Source organism: Phocoena sinus, chromosome 3 (assembly GCF_008692025.1).
Source record: "Phocoena sinus isolate mPhoSin1 chromosome 3, mPhoSin1.pri, whole genome shotgun sequence".
Lineage (NCBI taxonomy): Eukaryota > Metazoa > Chordata > Mammalia > Artiodactyla > Phocoenidae > Phocoena > Phocoena sinus.
Window position 1 is genome coordinate 14,587,021 of NC_045765.1, and position 27,200 is coordinate 14,614,220.

The 27,200-nt window shown below is 43.5% G+C and overlaps 1 protein-coding gene across 5 annotated transcripts in view; it reads right to left on the reverse strand.

The window, feature by feature from the left end:
* Positions 1-19,720: 19,720 nt before the first annotated feature.
* ZNF496 (zinc finger protein 496) overlaps positions 19,721-27,200 on the reverse strand; it is a 39,845-nt gene continuing 32,365 nt past the window's right edge. For all 5 annotated transcript variants that reach the window (XM_032628075.1, XM_032628076.1, XM_032628077.1 and 2 more), the window contains one exon: positions 19,721-23,133. In XM_032628075.1, coding sequence (XP_032483966.1) covers positions 22,379-23,133 — 755 coding nt within the window. In that variant the 3' untranslated portion in view covers positions 19,721-22,378. The remainder of the gene's footprint in view (positions 23,134-27,200) is intronic.

Here is a 27,200-nt window from a genome sequence, read left to right on the forward strand (position 1 = left end):
AGAGATTAGAACATCAAAGTTTGTAAACTAATAAGTGACCCCAAAAATACAATCCCAAACAATATTCTCAGGTGACTTCAGCATCGTGTTGGTGTGTGTCATTCCTCTTCTCTCTCCCCTTTGATTAACAACTAAGTGAAGATCCATAACCAAACATAAATGCCTCTACACATTACACCAGGGCACCTGGAAGATTTCTATCCCCCCTGTGCAACCTAAAGTGGGAGGATAGGACCTTGGTGGGAGCTGCAGAACCAAGGGAGTTGGTGAGCCTGCCCCACTCCCACTTGCTGCAATCAGAATAAAAGGGAAGCTAGAGAGTGCAAAATTGGGTGAATACCTATAGGCAATAGAGAAGTTGTGGAGGTCCAGCCTGCCTGAGAGGAGAATCTGGCATGCCATCAGAGCAGAATAGAGATAAGTTTGGAGGCAGAGGAGAGGGTGGACACTTGCCAAGTGTCACCCAGGGTGACACTGCAAGGGGCTGAGCCTTTAGCAGCAGCTTCTCCAGCAGAGGTGGTGGGAAGCAGCAGCCTCTCCTACAGAGCAAGAAAGCAAAATTGGTGAGCTGCCACAGTTGTGTGAGTTGCAGGTAGAAGGACCTATTTTTCTGCAGCAGCTCCCATATTTCTGAGGAAAAAATTCCGTGGCTGAGGGGAGTGAGAGAAAAAGAAGGAAAGCAGATAAAAATAGCAAAGGATATTGAAGGAACACATTTCCTTCAGATGCATTCCCTCCTGTCTGCTTTGGGACTTCAACAGGAGGTCTGCCCATGCACTTCTAGATGTGCCCCACTCAACGATCCCCCCACCAGTCCATGTGCACCCACAAAGCTTCAGGTTCTAAGCCCACACCTCCCCACACTCTGCTGCTGGCTCTGTGTGTGCGCTCAAGGGCATCCACAAGAGCCCGCTCTGGAAAAAGGAACAACAAACTTGTACATATAGCGCCACCACCTGGAATAGAAAAGAAAAGTTTCTAATAGCCAATCTGTTGAATTGTAAGAACTAAAGAAGACATTAAAAAATCTTAAGGAGTTGTCTACTACTTCACTTGTGAAAGCAGAAGGCCATACCTTCAAAAAGAATTTTAAAAATCAAGGAAGCATGGTATCACAAAAGGAAAATGATCATTCTCCAGCAACCAAACTCAAGGCATGAAATATTTTGATCTAACTGGTAAAGAATTCAAAATAGCCATTATGAAGAAATTCAGTGAGCTACAAGAAAACTCAGAAAGACATTTTAGTAAACTCAGGAATAAAATTAATAAACTTAATGAAGGAGAGTTTTACTAAAGGTATTGAAACTATTAAGAAGAAGAAAAAAAGAACCAAACAGAAATTCCGAAGCTGAAGAATTCAATGATGAGATAAAGATTGAAATAGAGAATATTGCTAACAGGGCAGACCAGATCAAACAAAAAATAAGTGAGTTGGAGGATAGGAATATAGAAATAATTCAATTATAAGAGGAGAGAAAACTCAGATTTTTAAAAAGTAAAGAAATTCTGTGACAGCTATTGGATTTAATCAGAAGAGCAGATATAAGAATAATTGGTGTACCAGAAGAGAAGTAGAAAGAGACAGAAAGTTTATTTAAAGAAATAATAGGGCTTCCCTGGTGGCGCAGTGGTTGAGAGTCCACCTGCCAATGCAGGGGACATGGGCTCGTGCCCCGGTCTGGGAAGATCCCACATGCCGTGGAGTGGCTGGGCCCCTGAGCCATGGTCGCTGAGCCTGCGCGTCTGGAGCCTGTGCTCCACAACGAGAGAGGCCACAGCAGTGAGAGGCCCACGTACCACCAAAAAAAATAAAAAATAAAAAATAACTAAAGAAATAATAGCTGAGAACTTCCCAAACGTGGGGAAGGACTTGGATATCCAAGCCCATGAAGCTAATAGAACACCTTATTATCTCAAAGCAAAAAGACCTTCTCCAAGACATATTATAATAAAACTATCAAAAATCAATGATTAAGAAAGGATCTTTACCCAGAAATTCTAGTTCTGGGTATTTATCCAAACAAAACAAAAACTCTAGCTCAAAAAATATATGCACCCCCATGTTCATTGCAGCATCATTTACAATAGTCAAACCTTGAAAACCTAAATTTCCACTTGACAGATGAATGGATAAGGAAAATGTGATACACAGACATATAGACATAAATATAGATATTATTCAGCCATTTAAAAAGATGAAATCTTGTCATTTGTGGCAACAATGGATAGACCTCAAGGACATTATGCTAAGTGAAATAAGTCAAACAGAGAAAGACAAAACCATATGATTTCTCTTATATGTGGAGTCTTAAAAAAAAAAACTCATAGATACAGAAAACAGATAGGTAATTGCCATAAGCTAGAGTAGGGGAGTAGGATGCGGGAGGGAATTGATGAAAGGGATCCAAAGGTTAAAAAAAAGAAAAAGAATCTTAAAGGCATTGAAAGAAGAAAAGAAAGTAACTGACAAAGGAATTCCCATTAGGCTATCAGCGGATTTCTCAGCAGAAATCCCACAAGCCAGGAGAGAGTGAAATGACATATTCAGAGTGTTAAAAGATAAAAATTTCCTGTCAAGAATATTTTATCCAGCAAAGTTATCCTTCAGATATGAAAAAGAAATAAAGGCTTCCCATATAAACAAAAGTTGAGCTAGTTCACCACCACTAGATCTGCCTTGAAAGAAATGTTAAAAGGAGTTCTTTAAGCTGAAGTGAAAAGACATCAATCAGCAACATAAAGACATATGAGAGTACACAACACTCTGGTAATGGTGAAAATAGACAGTCATAATTAGAAAACTATAACTCTCTATTAGAATGGGCATGTCAACCACCTACTTATAGTATAAATGTTAAAGGATAAGATCATTATAAATAACTATGAATACTACAATTTGTTAATGAATACACAGTAGAAAAAGAGGTAAATTTTTACATCAAAAATAAATAAGGGGAGCAGTAAAAGGGTGGAACCTTTATTAGATAAACAAATATATGTTGCTATCAGCATAAAATGGGCAGTTTTATGTATGAGATGTTTTATGTAAGCCTTATGGTAACCACAAAACAAAATTCTAGAGTAGATTCACTAGACATAAAGAAGAGGAGATGAAAAAAAAAAAAAAAAGAGGAGATAGAGTGTACCACCATAGAAAACCACCAATTTATAAAGGTAGTCAGAAACACAGGGGGATAAAAACCCCACTGGAGATACAAAACAAAGGAGAAGGTAACCAATAAGATGGCAGTGGTAGGTCCTTACATATCAATAATTACTCTAAATGAAAATGGATTTAATTCAATCCAAAGGCACAGAGTGGCTGGATGGATAAGAAAAACAAGACCCAAGTATGTATTGCCTAGAAGAGACCTATTTCAGCTGGGGAAATGGTTGATAATATTTCCCAAAAAAGGGATGGAAGATAATATTCCAAAAAAGTGGCAACCAAAAATGGTGACAAGAGACAAAGAAGGTCATTATATAATGATAAATGGGTCAATACGTCAAAAAGATACAAGAGTTATGAATATATACACACCCTATCTGAAGGGAGAAATGGACAACAATACAGTAATAGCAGGGGCCTTCAATACCTCACTATCAACAACGGATAGATCATGAGACAGAAAATCAACAAGGAAACATTGGAATTGAAACCTCCTTTAGACCAAATAGGATCAACAGACGTATATAGACTATTCCATCCAGCATCAACAGAATATACATTCTTATCAAGTCCACATGGAATATTCTCCGGGATAGATCGTGTGATAGGGCATAAAACAAGACTCAGCAAATTTAAGAAAATTGAAATCATACCAACAATCTTTTCTGACCACAATAATATGAAGCTAGACATCAAAAACAAGAGGAAAGATGGAAAAATCTACAAATATATGGAAATTAAACAACACAATATTGAACAACGTATGAGTCAAAGAAGAATTCAAATGGAAAAAATTTTTAATATCTTGGAAAAACACAAAGGAAGCACAATATACCAAAATATATGGGGTGCAGCAAAAGCAATTCTAAGAGGAAAGTTCATAGTGATAAAGATCTTCCTTAAGAAAAAAGAATGATCTCAAATAACTTAACTTTACACTTCAAGGAACTAGAAAAAGTAAGACCAAAGTTAGCTGAAGGAAAGAGATAACAAAGATCAAAGCAGAAATAAATGAAAAGAGGGGAGAAAGCAATAGAAAATATCAATCTAATTATGAGTTGGTTTTTTTTGAAAAGAAAGTATCAGAACTTTAGCTAGACGTACCAAGAAGAAAAAAAGAGAGAGAGAGAAGACTCAAATGAAATCAGAAATGAGAGAGGAGACATTCCAACTGATACCAAAGAAATACAAACGATCCTTTGTATTTCTTTGAAAGTAGTTCCTTTGTATTTCTTTGAAAGTAGTTTCTTTCAAGAAACTACTATAAACAATTACACACCAACAACGGGGCAACCTAGAAGAAATGGACAAATTCCTAGAATCATACAACCTACCAAGACGTAAGCATGATTTTTAAAGTTGGGTATTCATAAACAGACACAGCATAGTTAATAGGAACACCAATGTTTAGAGAAAAAATGAATTTAGTCAAAACAGAGGAAAGCAAGCTACCTAAAAAAATATTGTGAGTTTCAGCACAATTTACAAAATCTCTAATGGAAGCCAAGAGAAAAGAAAATATTGTCTTAAAACTGTAAGAAATTTTAAACATAAAACTATATATAGGGCTTCCCTGGTGGCGCAGTGGTTGAGAGTCCGCCTGCCGATGCAGGGGATACGGGTTCGTGCCCCGGTACAGGAGGATCCCACATGCCGCGGAGCAGTTAGGCCCGTGAGCCATGGCCACTGAGCCTGCGCGTCCAGAGCCTGTGCTCCACAACGGGAGAGGCCACAACAGTGAGAGGCCCGCGTACCACAAAAAAAAAACTATATATAGCAAACCTCTTTAACTGTGTATTCATATTTATAATTTTACTTATTAAAACTTATTTATAACCCCCAAAACAATATTCACAGTATTTCCATAATGATTCAGAAATGTGCATACAAAATCAAAAAACTTGAGCCATCTGATATGCACATTCCCCACAAAAGTCAACAAGGCAATGCTCCGTCTTCTTGTTTCAGCTTTTATACAGTAAACAAGGTCATTTCTGACCTTGTTTACTGTATACAAGCCACTAAATATGTGGCTCATATTTAGAGCCACAATTTTGCATTTTGGTGATTTTCCTGTTTCAGATCACCCCCAAGTGTAGTGCTGATGTGCTGTCTAGTGTGACTAAGCATGGAAGTCTGTAATGTGCCTTACCAAAAACATTATACGTGACACTCACCTTGAGGCATGAGTTACAGCGCTGTTGGCCAACAGTTCGATGTTAATTAATAATAAATATTAAATAATAAATAAAATAAATACAAAAAATAAACATATTAAAGACAATAAATTGTCTTTAAACAGAAATACACATAAAACAAGGTTATGTATTAATCAATTGATAAAAATGTTGTGACCCCAGGGCCACACTAAGCTAACCTTGCATTTCTTCTAGGAACAATGAATCAGTATCTGCTAATTCAGTGTTTTAAGTAATATTGTAGAACATAACTCCCACAAATAATGAGAATCAACTATACTTTTTGACTTTAAGAAATCAACAAAAGGGACTTCCCTGGAGGTCCAGTGTTTAAGACTGCATTTCCACTGCAGGGGGCATAGGCTCCACCCCTGTTCAGGGAAATAAGATCCTGCATGCTGCAGTTCCCCATGCTACATGACATGGCCAAAAAAACAAAAACAAAAAAAAACAAGAAAAGTTAGACACTTTAGATCAAGAGAGAGCATTTATCTATAATCAATGTTTAATAAAATACTTTCCAATAATTTAATTGAAGAAAAAGACAAAGGTTCCAAAAGTCTAGTCTGAGATGCAAAAATGAATGGAAAGCAAAAAATTAAAAGCCTATAGATATAATTGGTGTGTACAATTGACTCAATTGTATTTGCCAACCACATTACAAAGGTTAATATAACAAATATAACAGAGAATTTGTAATAACTCTCAATGAATTTATTCAGAAAAATAACCTGTAAAATTATTTGGGGATTGTCAAATTATATTAGTTGTAAATTTCCATTAATTTTTTAAAACTTTATTACTTCTTCCCCCAAAGACTTTGCACAATCTTTTTTTTAATTTAATTTTATTTATTTTTTTATACAGCAGGTTCTTATTAGTCATCAATTTTATATACATCAGTGTATACATGTCAATCCCAATTGCCCAATTCAACACCCCCCCACCCTCAACCCCCTGCGGCTTTCCCCTCTTGGTGTGCATACGTATGTTCTCTACATCTATGTTTCAATTTCTGCCCTGAAAACCGGTTCATCTGTACCATTTTTCTAGGTTCCAAATACATGCGTTAATGTACAATATTTGTTTTTCTCTTTCTGACTTACTTCACTCTGTATGACAGTCTAGATCTATCCACATCTAAACAAATGACCCAATTTCGTTCCTTTTTATGGCTGAGTAATATTCCATTGTATATATGTACAACATCTTCTTTATCCATTTGCCTGTCGATGGGCATTTAGGTTGCTTCCATGACCTGGCTATTGTAAATAGTGCTGCAATGAACATTGGGGTGCATGTGTCTTTTTGAATTGTGGTTTTCTCTGGGTATATGCCCAGTAGTGGGATTGCTGGATCATATGGTAATTCTATTTTTAGTTTTTTAAGGAACCTCCATATTGTTCTCCATAGTGGCTGTACCAGTTTATATTCCCACCAACAGTGCAAGAGGGTTCCCTTTTCTCCACACCCTCTCCAGCATTTGTTATTTGTAGATTTTCTGATGAAGCCCATTCTAACTGGTGTGAGGTGATACCCCATTGTAGTTCTGATTTGCATTTCTCTAATAATTAGTGATGCTGAGCAGCTTTTCATGTGTTTCTTGGCCATCTGTATGTCTTCTTTGGAGAAATATCTATTTAGGTCTTCTGCCCATTTTTGGATTAGGTTGTTTGTTTTTTTAATATTGAGCTGTATGAGCTGTTTATATATTTTGGAGATTAATCCTTTTTCCATTGATTCATTTGTAAATATTTTCTCCCATTCTTAGGGTTGTCTTTTCATTTTGTTTATGGTTTCCTTTGCTGTGCAAAAGCTTTTAAGTGTCATTAGGTCCCATTTGTTTATTTTTCTTTTTATTTCCATTACTCTATGAGGTGGATCAAAAAAGATCTTGCTGTGGTTTATGTCAAAGGGTGTTCTTCCTATGTTTCCCCTAAGAGTTTTATAGTGTTCGGTCTTACATGTAGGTGTCTAATCTATCTTGAGTTTATTTTTGTGTATGGTGTTAGGGAGTGTTCTAATTTTATTCTTTTACATGTAGCTGTCCAGTTTTCCCAGCACCACTTATTGAAGAGACTGTATTTTCTCCATTGTATATCCTTGCCTCCTTTGTCATAGATTAGTTGACCATAGGTGCATGGGTTTACCTCTGGGCTTTCTATTTTGTTCCATTGATCTATGTTTCTGTTTCTGTGCCAGTACCATATTGTCTTGATTACTGTAGCTTTGTAGTAGAGTCTGAAGTCAGGGAGTCTGATTCCTCCAACTCCGTTTTTTTCCCCTCAAGACTGCTTTGGCTATTCTGGGTCTTTTGCGTCTCCATACAAATTTTAAGAGTTTTTGTTCTAGTTCTGTAAAAAATGCCATTGGTAATTTGATAGGGATTGCATTGAATCTGTAGATTGCTTTGGGTAGTACAGTCATTTTCACAATATTGATTCCTCCAATCCAAGAACATGGTATATCTCTCCATCTGTTTGTGTCATCTTTAATTTCTTTCATCAGTGTCTTATAGTGTTCTGCATACAGGTCTTTTGCCTCCCTAGGTAGGTTTATTCCTAGGTATTTTATTCTTTTTGTTGCAATGGTATAATGGGAGTGTTTCCTTAATTTCTCTTTCAGATTTTTCATCATCAGTGTATAGGAATGCAAGACATTTCTGTGCATTAATTTTGTATCTTGAAACTTTACTAAATTCACTGAGTAGCTCTAGTAGTTTTCTGGTGGCATCTTTAGGATTCTCTATGTGTAGTATCATGTCATCTGCAAACAGTGACAGTTTTACTTCTGCTTTTCCAAATTGGATTCCTTTTCTTTCTTTTTCTTCTCTGACTGCCGTGGCTAGGACTTCCAAAACTATGTTGAATAATAGTGGTGAGAGTGGACAACCTAGTCTTGTTCCTGATCTTAGAGGAAATGCTTTCAGTTTTCCATCATTAAGAATGATGTTTGCTGTGGGTTTGTCATATATAGCCTTTATTATGTTGAGGTAGGTTCCCTCTATGCCCACTTTCTGGAGAGTTTTTATCATAAATGGATGTTGAATTTTGTCAAAAGCTTTTTCTGCATCTATTGAGATGATCATATGGTTTTTATTCTTCAGTTTGTTAATATAGTGTATCACTGATTGATTTGCGTATACTGAAGAATCCTTGCATCCCTGGGATAAATCCCACTTTATCATGGTGTATGATCCTTTTAATGTGCTGTTGGATTCTGTTTGCTAGTATTTTGCTGAGGATTTTTCCATCTATATTCATCAGTGACATTGGTCTGTAATTTTCTCTTTTGTAGTATCTTTGTCTGGTTTTGGTATCAGGGTGATGGTGGCCTCATAGAATGAGTTTGGGAGTGTTCCTTCCTCTGCAATTTTTTAGAAGAGTTCGAGAAGGATGGGTGTTAGCTCTTCTCTAAATGTTTGATAGAATTCACCTGTGAAGTCATCTGGTCCTGGATTTTTATTTGTTGGAAGATTTTTAATCACAGTTTCAATTCCATTATTTGTGATTGGTCTGTTCATATTTTCTATTTCTTCCTGGTTCAGTCATGAAAGTTTATACCTTTCTAAGAATTTGTCCATTTCTTCCCAGTTGTCCATTTTATTGGCATAGAGTTTCTTGTAGTAGTCTCTTAGGATGCTTTGTATTTCTGCAATGTTTGTTGTAACTTCTCCTTTTTCATTTCTCATTTTAGTGATTTGAGTCCTCTCCCTCTTTTTCTTGATGAGTCTAGCTAATGGTTTATCAATTTTGTTTATCTTCTCAAAGAACCAGCTTTTAGTTTTATTGATCTTTGCTATTGTTTTCTTTGTTTCTATTTCATTTATTTCTGCTCTGACCTTTATGATTTCTTTCCTTCTGCTAAATTTCGGTTTTGTTTGTTCTTCTTTCTCTAGTTCCTTTAGGTGTAAGGTTAGATTGCTTATTTGAGATTTTTCTTGTTTCTTGAGATACGCTTGTATAGCTATAAACTTCCCTCTTAGAACTGCTTTTGCTGCATCCCATGTGTTTTGGATTGTCGTGTTTTCATTGTCATTTTTCTCTACGTATTTTTTGATTCCTCTTTGATTTCTTCAGTGATCTCTTGGTTATTTAGTAACGTAGAGTTTAGCCTCCATGTGTTTGTGTTTTTTACGTTTTTCCCCTGTAATTCATTTCTAATCTCATAGCGTTGTGGTCAGAAAAGATACTTGATATGATTTCAATTTTCTTAAATTTACTGGGCTTGATTTGTGACCCAAGATGTGATCTATCCAGGAGAATGTTCTGTGCGCACTTGAGGAGAAAGTGTAATCTGCTGTTTTTGGATGGAATGTCCTATAAATATCAGTTAAACCTACCTGGCCTATTGTGCCATTTAAAGCTTCTGTTTCCTTATTTATTTTCATTTTGGATGATCTGTCCATTGGTGAAAGTGAGGTGTTAAAGTCCCCCACTATTATTGTGTTACTGTCAATTTCCTCTTTTACAGCTGTTAGCAGTTGCCTTATGTATTGAGGTGCTCCTATATTGGGTGCATATATATTTATAATTGTTATATCTTCTTCTTGGATTGATCTTTTGATCACTATGTAGTGTCCTTCCTTGTCTCTTGTAACATTCTTTATTTTAAAGTCTATATTATATGATATGTGTATTGCTACTCCAGCTTCCTTTTGGTTTCCATTTGCATGGAATATCTTTTTCCATCCCCTCACTTTCAGTGTGTATGTGTCCCTAGGTCTGAAGTGGGTCTCTTGTAGACAACATATATAAGGGTCTTGTTTTTGTGTCCATTCAGCAAGCCTGTGTCTTTTGGTTGGAGCATTTAATCCATTCATGTTTAAGGTAATTATCGATATGTATGTTCCTATGACCATTTTCTTAATTGTTTTGGGTTTGTTTTTGTAGGTCCTTTTCTTCTCTTGTGTTTCCCACTTAGAGAAGTTCCTTTAGCATTTGTTGTAGAGCTGGTTTGGTGGTGCTGAATCCTCTTAGTTTTTGCTTGTCTGTAAAGCTTTTGATTTCTTTGTCAAATCTGAATGAGATCCTTGCTGCTTAGAGTAACCTTGGTTGTAGGTTCTTCCCTTTCATCACTTTAGATATATCCTGCCACTCCCTTCTAGCCTGCAGAGTGTCTGCTGAACAATCAGCTGATAACCTTATGGGAGTTCCCTTGTATGTTATTTGTCATTTTTCCTTTGTTGCTTTTAAAATATTTTGTCTTTAATTTTTGTCAATTTGATTACTATGTGTCTCAGTGTGTTCCTTCTTGGCTTCATCATGCCTGGGACTCTCTGGGTGACTGTCTCCTTTCCCACATTAGGGAAGTTTTCAGCTATTATTTATTCAAATATTTTCTCAGGTCCTTTCTCTTCTGGGACCCCTATTATGTGAATGTTGGTGCATTTCATGTTGTCCCAGAGGTCTCTTAGATTGTCTTCATTTCTTTTCATTCTTTTGTCTTTATTCTGTTCAATGGCAGTGTTTTCCACCATTCTGTCTTCCAGGTCACTTATCCATTTTTCTGCCTCTGTTATTCTGCTATTGATTCCTTCTAGTGTATTTTTCATTTCATTTATTGTACTGTTCATCTCTCTTTGCTCTTTAGTTCTTCTAGGTCTTTGTTAAACATTTTTTGCATCTTCTCAGTCCTTGCCTCCATTCTTTTTCTGAGATCCTGGGTCATCTTCATTATCAGTATTCTGAATTCTTTTTCCAGAAAGTTGCCTATAATCTTCACTTCACTTAGTTGCTTTTCTGGGGTTTTATCTTGTTCCTTCATCTGGGACATAACCTTCTGCTGTTTCATTTTGTCTAACTTTCTGTGATTGTGGTTTTCATTCCACAGACTGCAGGATTGTAGTTCTTACTTCTGCAGTCCACCCTTTGGTGGATGTGGCTATCTAAGAAATTTGTGCAAGCTTCCTGATGGGAGGGACTAGTTGTGGGTAGAGTTGGGTCTTGTCCCTCTGGTGGGCAAGGCCATGCTCAGTAAAGCATTCATCTAATTCTCTGATGATGGGTGGGGCTGTGTTCCCTCCCTGTTGGTTGTTTGACCTAAGGCTACATAGCTCTGGAGCCTACAGGCTACTTTGTGGGGCTAACGGCAGTCTCCAGGAAGGCTCACACCGATGAATACTTCCCAGAATTGCTGTTCCCAGTGTCTTTGTCCCTGCAGTGAGCCACAGCTCCCACCCCCACCTCTGCAGGAGACCCTCTAATACTAGCAGGTAGGTCTGGCCAGTCACTTGTGGGGTCACTGATTTTCTTTCCCTGGGTTCTAGTGCTCACAATATTTTGTGTGTGCCCCCCAAGAGTTGAGTTTTTATCTCCCCCAGTCCTATGGAAGTCCTGCAAATGAATCCCACTGGCCTTCAAAGCCAGATTCTCTGGGGATTCCTCCTCCCATTGCCAGACCCCCATGCTGGGAAGCCTGACATGGGGCTCAGAACTTCCACTCTAGTGGGAAAATTTTTGTTGTATATTTGTTTTCCAGTCTGTGTGTCACCCACCTGGCGGGTATGTGATTATACCATGATTGTGCCCCTCCTACTATCTCATTGTGGCTTCTCCTTTGTCTTTGGATCTAGGGTGTCTTTTTTGGTAGGTTCCAGTGGGGTTTTTTTTTTTGTGTGTATTTTTTTGGGGTTTTTTTTGATTGTTGTTCAGCCATTAGTTGTGATTCTGGTGTTTTCATAAGAGGGGGTGAGCACATGTCCTACTCCACCATCTTTAGCTAATCCATCAGATGTTTTCTTTCTTGTATCAGAGTTAATCTTAATTCTTGCCAGACAACTTCAACAGCTCTGTGGCTTTTGCCTTTATAAGCCACTCACTCTTTCTTTTCCAGAAAACTCTTTGGGTTTTACCTGCATCTATCTCGTGAATTGCAATCTCTAAGACTCCAAGTAAACTCTTTTCTAATTTTCAGCCTTCTGCATTTTTCTTGGTTGATGGTATGGATTGAAGCTTTTAAATATAGGTGTTTCCTGGGACTCTCCATCCCTGGTCTCTTGCCCTTATGTGCTTTCTCCCATGGCCATCTCATTTACTCTCACACCTTTAATTACAGTGACAAGTGTTTCCCCTGCAGCCTGAAGTTCTCCCTGATTTCCAGATGTGCATATCCTGCTGCCCTTCCCTGTGGCTACCCTGAAACTCAGCACGTCTCACACCGAACTCATGCAGAAATATTCCTTCCTCCTCAAAATATCACCCTTCTGTTCAAGTCAGAAACTGGGAAGTTCTCCCCTGCTTACTTCCCACATATTTCTCAGATCTCTCTACTTCTCTGCACCTCTGTTGCTGTTAGCAGCTCCTGATTGGTATCTCAGTTGTCCTAGCTCAACAGCTTTGAAACTCACCTCCCCCAAATCCCCAGCACTGCCCGCTTCCCCTGATTTCACTGTCCCTACCCTAAAACTCACTGCCCCTACAATGTACCCCACTGCCCCTCCTCTGCACCCCACTGCCTCACTGTTGCTCTCCTAAAGCTCACTGCCACTCCTCTGCACCCCTAAAACTCACTGCCCTTCCTGTGTACTGTACTGCCTTACACTGAAATGCACTGCCCCTCCCCTATACCTCACTATCTCTCCTGTACCTGCTGCCCCTCTCCAGTAGCCCCAGTACTCCTTCCCCTTCACCCCACTGCAGCAGGAACATCTTAGAAAACACAAAATTAGATATGTCACATCCTTGTCCAAATGGACTCTCAAGGTAAAGTACAAGGTCTGGTGCTACTCTGGCCTATTCCCCTCTGTCCTACCAGATGTGGAAATTCCTGTCCCCTTTCTTTTTCCTGCTACTTTTTTTTTTTTTTGCGGTACGCAGGCCTCTTACTGTTGTGGCCTCTCCTGTTTTGGAGCACAGGCTCCGGACGCGCAGGCTCAGCGGCCATGGCTCACGGGCCCAGCCGCTCCGCGGCATGTGGGATCTTCCCGGACCGGGGCACGAACCCGTGTCCCCTGCATCGGCAGGCGGACTCTCAACCACTGCGCCGCCAGGGAAGCCCGCTTTCTTGCTACATTTTATTCATCTGCCACATCTCACTTTCAAAGTTACTTCTCATGGAAGCCTTCCCTGACCTCATAGACTAAGGAATACCTCCCTGTATCTTCTATCTGCATTCCTTGTCTGTAGCCTTTACCACAGCAGTAATTTAAAAATCATTTGTGGAATCTGTTGCTTAATGCCTTAGTGAGCAGTAACTCAGCACACTATGAAAAGCCCGGACTACCTATACAGGCTGCCTGAATTGGAATCTTGGGTGAGCTGTGTGTCCCTAATCAAATTCCTTAACCACTCCATGCCTCATCCATAAAATGAGGGCAATGATTGTGCCTATGTTGCTAAATAATTGTGAAGATTAAATGAGTTAACATGGGCAAAGCTCTTCCAAGCTCTTCCAGTTGCCATAAGAGGTAAATACACAAGTTTCTTCCAGTTCTAGGGAAATTCCTGAGCCTTTTTTCCTGCTTCTTGGGTTACCATCTACCAAAGGGAGGGGCATGTCGAGGTTCACATAAAATCTTGCACAACTTATGTGTGTACCTTTCCCTTTCTAGGTCAGATGATGCAGGGGTGAGCTCAGGTTACAAGCTTGGTAGGCACAGCTGCGCCTCTGCCCGTGCAGGTCGAGGGGACTGTCACTGAGCAGACTCCTGAGGCTCATAGCAGTTAAAAGACTCCCAGGAAAATGCTCAGGGCTGTGCAGAATGGTTGAGACCAGAATCCAGTCAGGTCTCCTCCCTAGGTCTCTCTGTTGCACTCACACGCCTTTCTGGAAAACAGACAGACAAGACAAAAAGACAGACAGAGGTTAGGGAGGGGCAGGAGATTATAGTTGGGAGAGCCGAGTACCTCCAAGATTTCAGTGTTTCCATGACTGTTGGAGGTTTGATCTGATTATCAAGACAAAAGTGCACTAGGATACACAATACCCAGAAATGGACCACCCCTGCCTCCCATCCCACCCCACCATGGAGCTTCTGCTGTAGCCTTGTTGGAATAAACCAGTCCCCAAAGTGATACTATGGGGTCCCAAAGAGAGCTGTCCCTCTGAGGAATAGATAGGTGGCACCCAAGAGTTAATGTCATCTATTGCCCACAGCTGCCAAGCCAAAGGCATCTGGACTTTTATAAGTCCCTCACAGCCACCAAGGGAGCAAAGGAGAGGGATGAGAAGTGAAGGCAACTCCTAGGTGTTTCCAGGTAAAAGAAGTCCTCTTCTCATGAAGTCTCTTCCCCATGTTCTAAGAAAACTGGGACACAAGAAAATGGTCATGTCCCAGGTCTCGAGTGAGTCCCTGGGATGGGTCGCCAAGTGAGAGTCCTTGGCTTCACACAGGAAAGAATTCAGGAGGGAGCCGAAGTAAAGTTAAAGTAGGTTTATTTAGAGAGATACACACTCCATAGACAGAGTATGGGCCATCTCAGAAGGCAAAAGAGGTGACCCCAGGAAATGAGGTCAGGGTCTTAGAAAGTGAGAGTGGCCCCGAGGTGTGGGAGTGGTTAGCTTTTATGAGTTGGGTAATTTCATAGGCTAACGAGTGGAAGGATTATTCCAACTATTTTGGGGAAAGGGCAGAGATTTCCAGGAACTGGGCCACCGCCCACTTTTCGGCCTTTTATGGTCGGCCTCGGAACTGTCATGGCACCTGTGTCATTTAGATGCTAATGTATTACAATGAGCATATAATGAGGCTCAAGGTCTACTGGAATTTGAATCTTCCGCCATCTTGGACCTAGTAAGTTCTAACCAGTTTCCTGTTCTTCTTAATGGTTGTGTCGTTCTTTTAATGGTTGTGCCTTGCCCCCTTCCTTTATATGTCACCCTTAACCTATTTCAAAGCCGACCAGGGCCTTTTCATTAAAAATGATTTTTTTTTTTTTCTTCCCTGGATTTATCACGACTTTGTTACTGAACACAATTTGTGTCCCTGATGCACAGACACCGAACAAACTGAAACATCAGAGTTTGGAGCAGAGAAACGTTCATTGCAGGGTCAAGCAAAGAGAATGGGTAGCCTATGCTCAAAACCCCTGAGCTCCTCAATGGTTTAGGAGGAAAAGTTGTTTTGTCTTTTTTTGTTTTCTGTTCTTTTCTGGTGGTGGTGGGGGGGGATGTTTTCATAGGCAAAATTTGGGGTGAGGGCTGCAGGGTGTGTGACTTTCTTCTGATTGGCTGGTGCTGAGGAAACAGGGCAGTATTCTAGGAATCTTGTGCTCAGCATGAACTTACCATCTTCCACCTGGGTTGGAGCCTTAGTTCCATCAGAAGAACTCAAAGATATTGTTATGTATATTCCTTGAGGAGGAACTAGGACCCTGCCCCAACACTGCACTATTGTTTATTGACAGCTCCTTCCTTATTTCCGCATTCTCCTCCCTCCCCTTGATTAGCAACTGTTTGACTCTGCCCTTTTGACTCAGGGAAGGTCAAGGAGGCTGAATGAAGCCTATTTCCTACAAATAAGAAACGGGGGACACAGAAAGGCTTTTGTGCCCAGGAGGGCCCCACAGGGTCCCGCTCAGTTTCAACTTCACCTTTGCTATCCAGAGCCTGAAACTCAGCCAGGGTTGTGGTTCTGTCTTCTTCAGCCACATCTTGTGACCCAAACCTGGGTGGGGGAGGGGGTGTGGAGCACATGGCCTAGAGCACTGATATCCCCTGGAGGGCCCTTTCTCGAGGCGGAAGGAGATCAGCTCAGGTTTAGGCAGAAAGAGGCTGTCTGGCTTCAGACAATCTTCTGTCTCAGACTTCTCTTTCCCAAGTGACCATGAAAAGTTGCAAAAAAGGAATCTGCTTCCCTCTGCCACTTAAAACCCAGCTCAGAAAAATCTCACCTTCACCCAAGAGAGTAACAAAACCAAAAATCATGTGTTCCATATTCTCAGATTGTCCGTCCTAGTGGGAGAGTGACTGCATTTATTACTGCTAATCACAAAAGCAGACACCTCAAATTAATGATTTTAACACTTTTCTCTGTAAGGGAAGATGCAAGAATCTGGGCTCATTGAATTTAGTCCTTAGATAAGCATCTTAACTATATAGGGCCAGTATCCAAAGCACACAATTCTTCCTGTTTTTCTCTAACCTTGGCATGTGGGATTCTAGCTCCCCAGCCAGGGATCGAACCCACACCCCCTGTGTTGGATGTGCGGAGTCTTAACCACTGGACTGCCAGGGAAGTCCCCGTTTTTCTCTATCCTGTATTCCCCTCAGGGCACACAAGTCGGGGAGGGAGGGGCAGGGCTGCCATGGCCGATGGCTTGATCCTTGTTTACTAGAATGGCAGGCAACACTCCCTGTCCACAGTGGACAACCAGCTGGTGTCAGAGAATTGGCGTTATGACGGCAGCAGGCTCTTCTCAGAACCTGGAAAAGCTGGTTTCCAAGCTCCTGCTCCAACAGGAGTCCAGTCTCTCTTGGGAGGGCAGAATTGACAAGGTGCACCTTGTACCGCACATTATCAATATCCCATTTTGATTCAGATACTGAGCTGACAATGTAAACAGGTAAACACAATGAGGTCTCAGTTCTTGGTGGGTGATTAGCAGTGGAGAAAACATTGAGAGAATATACCAGGTATCTGTCCACCCTCTCCTTCCCAACTACAAGGTGGGTCTATGCTTACCCTCTCCGAACCCCAAGACTGCCCACCTGCCTAGCACCTTCTCAAGGGACAGAGAGTGTGCCTGAGCCAAAGCTCTCTGCTGTCACCAAAGGCAGCTACATGAAAATCTCCACAGGTACAGGAGACAGCCTTAAGGATGCTGAGGCCTCTGGATCTCTCATCTCAGTGGCCATCTTCGCTGGTGCATCTGGTTCTCCTTATATAAATTTGGTGAATGCACATCTGTTAGACTTTGGGCTTCTTGAGCAGATGGTTAAAGAAAGTTGCTAGTGGGCTTCCCTCGTGGCGCAGTGGTTGAGAGTCCGCCTGCCGATGCAGGGGACACGGGTTCGTGCCCCGGTCCGCGAAGATCCCACATGCAGCGGAGTGGCTGGGCCCGTGAGCCATGGCTGCTGAGCCTGCGCGTCGAGCCTGTGCTCCGCAACGGGAGACGCCACAACAGTGAGAGGCCCGCGTACCGCAAAAAAAAAAAAAAAAAAAAAAAAAAAAAAAAAGTAAGTTGCTAGTGAAATTTTTAGATCATGACCACAGAATATCATCTGGACATCAGCCAAGCCATTTTAGAAAAATATGAGTTGTAAAAAAGGAGACCAAGATGAATTTGGTCCAGCCACTCTTAGCAACCCCACCCCTACCTGCAAACTTGACGAGTCATTGTTTGCTGAAGATGCTGTGTTGATATGATTCCAATATGAGCTTATGCTCCTTTCCACTCCAAATCTTCTTTTCCAAAATATTTACTCAGAGAAACACTTAAAAATATCTAGGACTTTCCTGGTGGCGCAGTGGTTAAGAATCTGCCTGTCAGTGCAGGGGACATGGGTTCGAGCCCTGGTCCGGGAAGATCCCACATGCCGTGGAGCAACTAAGCCCGTGCGCCACAACTACTGAGCCTGTGCTCTAGAGCCTGTGAGCCACAACTACTGAGGCCCGCACACCTACAGCCCATGCTCTGCAACAAGAGAAGCCACCACAATGAGAAGCCCGGGCAACGCAACGAAGAGTAGCCCCCACTCACTGAAACTAGAGAAAGCCCGCGTGGAGCAACGAAGACCCAACACAGCCAAAAAAAAATAAAAAATAAATAAATTTATTTTTTTCTTTTTTTGCAGTACGCGGGCCTCTCACTGTTGTGGCCTCTCCCTTTGCAGAGCACAGGCTCCGGACGCGCAGGCTCAGCGGCCATGGCTCACAGGCCCAGCCGCTCTTGCAGCATGTGGGATTCTCCCGGACCGGGGCACAAACCCGTGTCCCCTGCATCGGCAGGGGGACTCTCAACCACTGCGCCACCAGGGAAGCCCAATAAATTTATTTTTTTTTAAATCTAAAAATCACTCTGAATTTACCGTCAGTGGGTTGGAAGCAGGCCCCCATCTCTTCTCAGAGCACACAGACACTTTCAAAGGTGATCCAGCTTGATTTGGGTGGGATTGATTTACCCCAACTATGAAGTCTGCACCTTTTCTGACCTGCAACGTTTTCAGGGCAGGCATCCTGGCCCCTTTACATTTTGACAAGATGTAGCAAGACCTGTACGTAATATGCTAGTACAGACATGACTTGTACCAAACCGTTTTTTAGTGGGTGATGGGAAAAGGGCAATCCCCTGCCATTTATTTGTGTGCTGAGGAGACAGCCCTTTGTCTTGAGGGGGTTACCAATCTGCTTGTGATCTCCTTAGCTACGGCCAAGATACGCGAGTGAAGACTGGCCCTTCTCATCAATGTGTGAATCTGCTCTTCCATCTCTTAAGAGAGTTCTGCATCTTATGGGCAATTCATAATACTGCAGTGTACTTTGGTGATTACACGCACATTAATCATGGTGCTCTCGTTGTTGGCTATGGTTTAGAGGGAGGATAAAATTCCTAATCTGTATGGGATGGTCAAAAGGTACGATGGAACCCCAGGGCTTTGCCCTTGATGAACTTATGATCCCTAATAACCAGCCTGCAGATGCTGGGTGCCTTAGGTGTGGGGCAGGGCTGCAGGAGAGCCTGGTCATCCAGTCTTCCTCCCAATGCTCGTTTGCCGGCTAAGCTGCCTTCTTATGCATGTTACCTGATCTGTAGACTTGTTTGCATTGGAGCACTGGTAGGCACTGACCATTCCTGCTAAGACAAAACAGTATCGACTTTTGTTACTAATAGAAAAGGCACCTGGGTTTATTTGATGGAACTGGGGAATTGACAAAAATGTCATCAAATTCCCTCCATTACGCTGCAAGCAGAAGTGTTTGTGCCTGATCAAAACTCTGCTTTCGGTGGAGAAGGGAAACTGTCTCACAGGAGAAGAGCAACCAGGACCAATCTCCAAGTCCAAGGTAGGCACAGACTTGTGCCATGATTTGACTTAAGAATAGCAAGGGACCTTCTTCCCGCCACTGGCTTTATCTTTGTTTTTCCCAGCCGTGGCAAGAGGTCAGAAGACAGAGGCTATATGAAAATGGCAGAGGTTGGGTGAAACAGCTATGGTGTTACCAGGAGTTCATCCCATCCCTGGTGTAAAGAAGCAGTTACTTCCTCTCTCCTCTAGAGAAGTCAGATCAGATGACCAGATCTATCTATCTGAGGCCCAGAAGTTTCACAAGGTGATGCCTGACATCCAGAGGGCCATTTTCAGCATCCTCCCACCTCAACTTCTCTTTGTCAGGCCAACTGACCATCTCTCTCAGCGGTGCTACTTGTTACTTTTTAAACTAAAATGAAAAGTCAGACGCAAATATGAATTCAGTGAGTCGAATTTTATTATGAACCTGTGAATTTATGGGAACAATGCCAAGGGATCAGATGAACAGGGAGGACAGATGTTCTTCAGATGTGGGGTCTCTGAACATCCGCGGCAAGGTAGAAGCATAGCTCCCCTGCCTGCCCAGCTACCCAGGGAGGGTGGGAAGGGAACAAGTCGGTCAGTTCTCCTACCTTCTGGAGGAGCTTTCTCCAAAGCAGGTAACCGCATTGATTCTTCTGCATGGGAAGAACCTGGGATTTGAGTTGCATCACCCAGTAGGGTTTCCGAATCCAGGGGGAAGGTAACCTTCTGATTAGCTAAGTACCTTGGTCAGGTTTGCGTAAGTGAATGGGGGACTCCCTCACAATATTTGGTGGGTACTGAACGATGCACAGCGTCCCCAAAGGTTTCGATTCTGTCACATTCCCTTTCTTACTCAAGATTTTCAGATAAAATACACTAAGTAGAGTAGTGTTCCTCTTGGGATCATAACCTCCCCTATTAATGGAATCCTTGGGCAAGAGTGCACAGGTGGGTGGGGTAAATGTACATGGAGCCTGGGTTCTATTTGGAATTTTCCCCTCCCTTGGCCTTCAAGGTTCATATTTTTCCCTCTTCCTGGCAGATCAATCCAAGAGGCAAACTATGTGGAAAACAAAGAGCCCCAATAGTATATTTCTTGCTCAGGGTTATGACCGAATTATTTTATTGCATTTACCGTTCCTGGGTATGTAGATGAATCTACACACAGTAATCGTAACTATAAAACCTTGTAACTCTTCCACTGAGTTTGTGGCAGCAGTGTCTCTCAACGTGACAGTGCAGTGGCTGACAAGGAACAAAGGGCCTTGCATTCGTTTGCCCAGCCTTACTGCCTGCTAATGGGACCTGACATACAAATACCTAACGCATGCCTGGTGGCCGGCTTTCTGATTTAGTCACTGATACTCTAGAGCCTCTGTGCTTTCTCATCATTGAGCTGCGCCAACCTGGCCAGTCTGCCAGGAACAAGACCATGGTTTTCATTGCTTGCGGTTTCACTACCAGTGGTCACTCCCAGCCCAGAACCCCAGGCAATGAAATTTAAAGGCTATATGCAGAGGACATCCACCCTGGGAGCAGAAGCTTGGATCTGAATCCTGCTTCCAGTAGAACTGAGAGTAAGCTAACCCAAGTTTGTATTGACTCACCGGTGAATCAGCAATGACAGCAGAACCTCAGATTATCTAGTTTTATGGGTTAAACTGTGTCTCCCCATCCCCCCCCCAATTCATGTTGAAGTCCTAACCCCAGTACCTCAGAATGTGACCTTATTTGGAAATAGGGTCATTGCAGATACAATTAGTTAAGATGGGAACATACTGGAAACAGTAGGGTAGGCCCTAATCCAATATGACTAGTGTCTTCATAAAAAGGGAAAATTTGGAGACAGACACATACACAGGAGCACCATGTAAAGATGAAGGTAGAGATGGGGTGATGCTTCAACAAGACAAAGGATATCAGCAATAGTCAGTAACCATTGAAGCTAAAGGAGAGGCATGGAGCCAACCCTTCCTTTACAAGAAACCAACCCTGCTGACACCCTGATCTTGGACTTCCGGCCTCCAGAACTGAGACGGTGAATTTCTGTTGTTCTAAGCCATCCAGTTTTTGGCACTTTGTTACAGCAGCCCTAAGGAACTCATAAAACGGGCACACTAAGTTAATATATAATGTAGAGAATGACTTCACCAAGGGTCCTGTTGCTTCCCCTACTCAGTTCACCCAGCCAAAGAACCTCTCATTCACTGGAGCTGAGCTCCCCTTTCCTAGACACGACCCAATGGCAAAGGAAACTTAAGTGCCTTTCAAACGATGATGACTTCACTTCTAACCCACAAGCATACACCAAGGACCTTCAGGGTACAAAGAAAGGACACTTTGTGGAGTGTGTGCCAACATACAATTTAAAATGGGGGCTTTGCCTTCAATGAGCTCACAATCCCTAATAACCAGCCACCATCACAAATAAAAGATTTCCATTTGGCAAGAAGCTATAAAGCCCCCCACCAAGGTTTCTGAGCCTGAAAGGGCCATCTCATAATTGTGAGGTGCTCTTGTGGACCAGATGGTGACCAGGACTCAGACTTCTGATGACATGACATGGTCTGGTGTGCTTGGCCCTACTGCCCTTGTGCCCATGGGTCCCACCCCGCCTTCCTGCCTTCCTCCTGACCCATCACCTCATCTGCAGCTTCTTGCTGTCAGGCAGAAAGTACAGTTACCTCCAGACCTCAGGGTGGGGTGGGAATTCAGACAGCACAGAATGGGAGTATACTGAAAGTTAGCTGGTAAGGGACAGACCGCCCCCCCCCCCACAAGGGGTCACTGCAGTAGGGGGCGCCCCAGTCCCTCCACCGCTTGGGAAGCACTGGACAGGGTTCTCCTAGACCCGATAACACTGGGCAAGTCAAAGCTGGTGGTGACACGCCCTCCCAGCTTCGGGCACAGCAGAGACAGAACAGATGCTCAACTGGCCACGATCTCATTTCTACCTGAGAGTAAAGGTCAGGAGGATGTGGTCTCTGTCCCGGGGAGGAGTCTGGAACCGAGCATGAGCGGGATGTGCTCTACCCAGGCTGGAGCTGCACCCAACAACGTGTGCGCCCTTGACTCAATAGGAGTTCAGCGCCTGCTTGGACCGGCGCTTCATGTGCAGGCGCTGGTGGCGGAGAAGGTCAGAGTTCTGGGAAAAGCTTTTGACGCAGTACCGGCACTGAAAGGGCCGGGACTTGTCCACATGAGTGCTACTGCGGTGCCGGGCCAGTTGGTCGGGACGCTGGAACACCTTCCCGCAGTCACAGCACTGGAAGCGCAGCTTGGCCTTGCCCTTTGCCAGCAGGGCGTCGGAATCCCCACCCACGGTCCCTGATGCCTCCTGCTCTCTCTTCTTCAGTAGCTCGAGTCTGTCTGGCTGCAAGTGTATCCGCCTGTGGGAGAGCAGGTGGGAGTTGAGGCGGAAGCTCTTCCCACAGGCACCGCACCTAAAAGGTTTCTGGACCTTGTGGGTCTCCAGGTGCCCGTCTAGGTCCTCGCTGTCACTGAACAGCTCCCCGCACACCGAGCACTCGTGTGGCTTCTGCTCCCTGCGACTCCGCAGGTGCCGGATGAAGTTGACCCTCCAGCGGAAGATTTTGCCACAGTTCGGGCACACATAGGACTTTTTGGAGGAGGTCTGCACCTCACCCCCTGACTCAGGGCCGCTCCGGTGGGAGGTAGGGAGGCTGTGCTGCTTCTCCGTGGGGCTCTGCAGCTCGTCTGTGCAGTAGGGGCCGAGCTGGGAGTCCTCGTCCCCAGAGCTGGAAAGAACAATCTCGATGGTCACCTCCTCATCCAGGCTGTTGTCGGGAAATGGTGCATCACCTCCGGCTACCAGAAAGCAACATGGAGGTCAGTGGTGCTGCCCAGGCCACACTCTAGCCCCTACGAACCCTACCCAGGAAGGTTCAGCGTGGGTCCAGGAACCCACATTTTTGCAAGGGATCTTCCGGTTGCAGATACCTCTGGTGTTATCTAGTGGCAAGGAAACCCTTAGCCACACCGTGCCAACATATCCTCGGTACCTCTTTCTCCTCTCTCCCTCTTCCCTACCTTTTTCTCCTAAGCCCCCAGGCCCAATCTTTTTTTTTTTCTAGCCACTGAGACCCCTCCAAGCTCTAAGAGTTAGCATGTAAGTCTCGAGCATTTACACATCACGTAACATTGACTTCCTTAACCAGGCATGGGGAAAAAAATCTGTCAGGGTACATTAAAAGCCTTGAGAGAGAGGAAGACACTATATTCTATCAACAGGCTGCCAGGAAGCTGCCAGCTACCATACTCTGAGCACTTAAATGCCCCAGGGATTGTGTAAGACTTCTGACGTGCCCAGTCCCATTTGCTCCTGGACACACCCAGTGATACCTTATTTGCCACATTATAAACATAGGCAAACTCGGGTGATGTGCCCAAGGGCTCAGGGCTGAAGGGGAGTTGAGCCCTGCTGTGATGACAGAGCTGTTCAACGGTCCCAGACCGCCCAGGATCATCTCTCCCTCTCAGTGCCGTATCAGAGGCCCACCAACAGCCACTAGTGGTGATGCGTAGAGATGTCCTGCACTTTATAAACTGACTAGAAGAAGCTCGTTCAATGGATCCCAAGCCTGTGATGTTGGAAAGCTGTACCGTGGGGAGGAAGTGGGTGGGCACTGGGGAAACTGGTATGAAGTCCTGGCCTGCAGCCCAGCACCCACTGCGCAGCTCTCCTCAGGACTGTTTCCTCACTTTTGTGAAATGTGGGGCTCAGGTCTAAAACAGGGGTGGGGGTGGGCAGTGGTGCCAGGCCTTCAAGATATTAGTAGGAATATGGTTATTCTGGACTTAATTGCTGGAGAGAGGAGAGTTCTGGCAGCTTAGGGAATGTGAGAGCAGGTGAAACCAGACAGAGCATAGCAGGAAGACCCAAAGCCACAGAGAGCAGGAGAGACAATGGGAGGACCAGAGTCCATGGGGGTATCTGTCCATACATCACAAGACAAGTGTGAGGGGGACCGGGTAGAATGTGAGACTGGGGAGTGGGAAGGGAAGACTTGAAGATTTAGAAAATTTTCAGTCTACCTATACTGCAAAAAATGAGAAAGTATATTCTGGGGAGAACACCAAGGGTGTGGCAGGACAACCTTGGATCCAATCAACCTTCTCAGAAGCCAGGAATGGAGATGAGATAATCCAGGAATGGTCTGTAGAGGACCCTCTTGTCTGATAGTCTGAACTACTGTAAATTGCATGGGAGGCCCACAGTGTTTCTAAGAACATTATATGAGCCGAAACACTGCCATCTTGGAATAAAAAGGAAGGAGACAGGATGAACTGAAGGAAGGCTCTCAGACTTCCAGAACAAACTAATAGAGCTATCTGGCTGCAAACATGCATCAACCTTGAAGGAAAAGGAAGACCAGCCCCAAAGGCAGTTCAGAGGTTGACAGGACTGTGGAGTGTGGACACAGCACTGAGCCAAAGATGAATCTCAAGCCCTGAAATCTAACGGAATTTGCCCTGCTAGGATTCAGACTTGCTTGGGAGCCATCAGCCTTTCTTCTTTTCAATCTCTCCCTTTTGGAATGAGAGTGTCTACTCTCTGCCTGTCTTACCATTGCATTTTGGAAGCACATAACTCGATGTCTGGATTCACAGGTTCACAGCTGGAAGTGAGTACACCTTGAATTTCACCCAAACCTGATTTAGATTAAATCTTGACGATGCTGGAATAGGTTAAGGAGTGTTGGGATAGGGTGAATGTATTTTGCATATGAGAAGCATGAACCACGGGGGAACAGAGGGTGAAGTGTTATAGGCTGAACTGCATCCTCTTCCTCTTAAAAATACGTTATGTTGGGGGCTTCCCTGGTGGCGCAGTGGTTGAGAGTCTGCCTGCCGATGCAGGGGACACGGGTTCGTGCCCCGGTCTGGGAGGATCCCACATGCCGCGGAGCGGCTGGGCCCGTGAGCCATGGCCGCTGGGCCTGCGCGTCCGGAGCCTGTCCTCCGCAACGGGAGAGGCCACAGCAGTGAGAGGCCCGCGTAACGCATAAAAAAAAAAAAAAAAAAAAAAAAAAAAAAATACGTTATGTTGAAGTCTTAACCCCTAGCACCTCAGAATGTGACGATATTTGGAGATAAGGTCTTTCAAGAGCTAATTAAGTGGGGGCTTCCCTGGTGGCACAGTGGTTAAGAATCTGCCTGCCAATGCGGGGGACACAGGATCTAGCCCTGGTCCGGGAAGATCCCACATGCCATGGAGCAACTAAGCCCGTGCGTCACAACTACCGAGCCTGCGCTCTAGATCCTGTGAGCCACAACTACTGGGCCCGCATGCTGCAACAAAGAGTAGCCCCCGCTCTCAGCAACTAGAGAAAACCCGCATGTGGCAGCGAAGACCCAATGCAGCCAAATATTAAATAAATGAATAAATAATTTTAAAAAAAGAGGTAATTAAGTTAAAATGAAGTCAACAGGGCAGGACCTAATCCAACAGGTATCCTTGTAAGAAGAGGAGGTTAGGACACAGACATGCAGAGAGATGAGCGTGTGAAAACACAGGGAGAAGACAGCTATCTACAAGCCAAGAAGAGAGGCCTCAGGAGAAACCTACTCTACTGAAACCTTGATCTCAATCTTCTAAGCTGCCAGAATGTTGAGAAAATCAATTTCTGTTGTTTGAGCCTCCCAGTCTGTGGTACTTTATCACAGCTGTCCTAGGAGACTAACACAGTGCATATAGGATGCCATCCCCTTAAATCAGATGAAGTGACCAAAAATAGATGCATAGTTTCTAAAAAGGGGGAAATAAATCAACAATAGTGCTGTGTGCCATTCACACAACAGTGTAAAGAATTCCTAGCAGATGAGATGAAACTCATAGATGTGTTGCCCAAAACACCACAGAGAAAGAGTAACACCAGGGCTGTCTCAGCTCAGCACTGATGAGTGCAAGGGGTGCGGCGGGTGGAGAGAAGGGCAGAGGGAGGCTGAATTGGCTGTGAGGATAATGGTAGAGAAAACAGGGAAGTTATTGGTGTAAGTGCTTTTACATGTATTAAGTCATTTAATCCTCAACAATAATAACTCCACAAGGTAGCTATGACTATTCTCTCTGTCTTACAGGAGAAAAATTTAAAACCGAGAGATAAAGTAGATCAAGGTTCAGGGGAATTGAGCTCAACTTGGGGTGGGGGGGTGGGTGCTGCATACCAAAGCCTCTGGCTATGCTGTTCCATGGCCAGGGAACAACCAGGCTGCTGTGTGTTTTCAGGGGGGAAAAGCCCATGACCAGGTTGATGGCTAACTCCTCAAGAAGGGCAATCTGTGGCCTGGGAATGAATCATTCCCTGTCAGCTCGGGGTGCTAAGGAGAGAAGCAGGGAGGACAGGAAGCTAGATTTAAAAAAATAAATAAATAAAGCATTATAACTAATATATTCTTATAATGTTAGGATGGGGAGGCTTTCTTAAGCAAGACATAAAATCAAAAAAGAGATGAATAACTGCATTTACATACTAAAGACGTTTTTAGAAAACCACTTATGTCCTAAAAGACACATAAACAAAGTTTAAAAACAGGAGGAATTACGTACAAATACTAAGGGGCAACAGATGGAGACCCACAATTTTGAGTTTCTACTAATTCATGGAAAAGGCAAGCGAATGTGGAATTAAGAGCATGGGCCTGGAGCCCGATAACATGGGTTCAGATCCTCAGTCTGATACTCAGCCTGTGAGTGTCAGACGCTGCCTGGGCAAGAGACTTCAGCTTGGGGGTCCCAGCTGCAGAATGGAGACGTCATAGTACCTGTCATGGGCCAAGAGTTTGTGTCCCCCCGCAGAATTTGTATGTCAAAGCACTAACTCCTAATGTGATGGTATGGGAGGTGGGGCCTTTGGAAGGTAATTAGGTTTATA